The following is a 1,479-nucleotide window of genomic DNA, read 5'->3' on the forward strand; positions in this document are numbered from 1 at the left end:
CATTGTGGACGCGCAAAACCGATTTTATAACATCGGTTTCGTAATATCGGTTTAAACTACTTCGAAATAATCGTGCAGTGTAGACGTACCCTGAGACACATCACTGGGGAGTGTGGAGATAACTAGCCCCGTGACTGCCTGTGCTATTTTTTTCAGCCTCTCAGGTTGTCACTCTGTCATATTTCCCAAGCAGTACATTCAATGAGATATTTAAGAGCTAAGCCATTTTCAAAAACATTATTTTATGTTTTTGCTCTTGCAGAAGACAAACGGAGAACACAAAAACCTGTTCTGCTTGCCATGGCATATCATAAGGATGGACTATATGCAGCTGGAAGTGTAAGGCATCCCTCATTCCTTGAACCAGGCCTATTGTGTGAAAACCCAAACTGAAGCATATTCGAGTGAAATGCCCTCACAGAACCCCTAGCAGGGGCAGAAGTAAGAAGAAGCAATGAGTTGTTGAAGTAGGAAATGTCTCTCTAGTGTTGTACATACTTTGCTGTTTAAGATTTGGGACAACAAATCTGGAGGGGAAGAATCCTTTTTTTCATAGTCTAACAAGCAAGTAGTTAGTAAGCTCCAAGTGTTTAATAACGATAGGCAGCAAACAAAGAGCTTTTCACTGGAGAATTTGTAAAGGATTGTAAAGAGATAGGAGAGAATTAGAATGGATGTAGAATGGAAGAGGAGAAAGAGAATTTCCAACTGCCCAGCTGTGTTGTGCCCAGAAGTCCACTCTACCATTATGTATGATATAACTTAACAATACATGTCTTAGTTATTCTTTAACAAAATCCCAGTAGACCAAATTCAGCTTGTGTTACTCCTGTGCGATCTTAGTGAAATCAAATGGGGATACATAATATAACCGATAACAGAATCTGAGCCATTGCAATTAAACTTGAATTATTTTAAAGTCTAGATTTTTAAGAAACGTTTTAGTTTCTCTTCATGTCTGGCATCATTCAGTATTTCAGTCTAGGTGGCCCATACACAGAGACAAAATAAAGGTTAATAAGACCAACAGTGACAGGAATCAGTGGAATCATCTTGGCTGTTCCCACAGGGTTTCTTAGATATTTACTCAGTGCAGTTTTGCTGTAACTGGTTAGGATAAGTGGTCTAGATCTGATTTGCATTTATCTTTTCTGTTTAGGATGGCATTGTGCACTTTTACCAAATCAAAGGCACACACTATCAGATGGATGATTCCTTTGATGTATCAGAACCCATAACCAGCCTTGTTTTCTCCCCTGACTACAACACATTACTAGTAGAAACAGACAAGGTACAGTATTATGTAATGAGGTGCCCATGTCTCATAGACTCATAGACTCGTAGGTCAAAAGGGACCAATATGATCATCTAGTCTCACCTCCTGCACAAAGCAGGCCACGGAACCCTACCCATCCACTTTTATAACAACCCCTAACACATGACTGAGTTATTGAAGTCCTCAAAATTGTGATTTGAAGA

At 39.4% G+C, this 1,479-nt stretch overlaps 1 protein-coding gene across 8 annotated transcripts in view; it reads left to right on the forward strand.

Annotated features, from left to right (window-relative positions):
- Nucleotides 1-1,479, forward strand: part of CFAP43 (cilia and flagella associated protein 43) — a 106,559-nt gene that overhangs the window by 29,993 nt on the left and 75,087 nt on the right. For all 8 annotated transcript variants that reach the window (XM_075072877.1, XM_075072881.1, XM_075072879.1 and 5 more), the window contains 2 exons: nt 263-339; nt 1,160-1,291. In XM_075072877.1, the coding sequence (XP_074928978.1) occupies nt 263-339; nt 1,160-1,291 (209 nt within the window). The remainder of the gene's footprint in view (nt 1-262; nt 340-1,159; nt 1,292-1,479) is intronic.

This window comes from Chelonoidis abingdonii, chromosome 16 (assembly GCF_003597395.2).
Source record: "Chelonoidis abingdonii isolate Lonesome George chromosome 16, CheloAbing_2.0, whole genome shotgun sequence".
Classification (NCBI taxonomy): domain Eukaryota; kingdom Metazoa; phylum Chordata; order Testudines; family Testudinidae; genus Chelonoidis; species Chelonoidis abingdonii.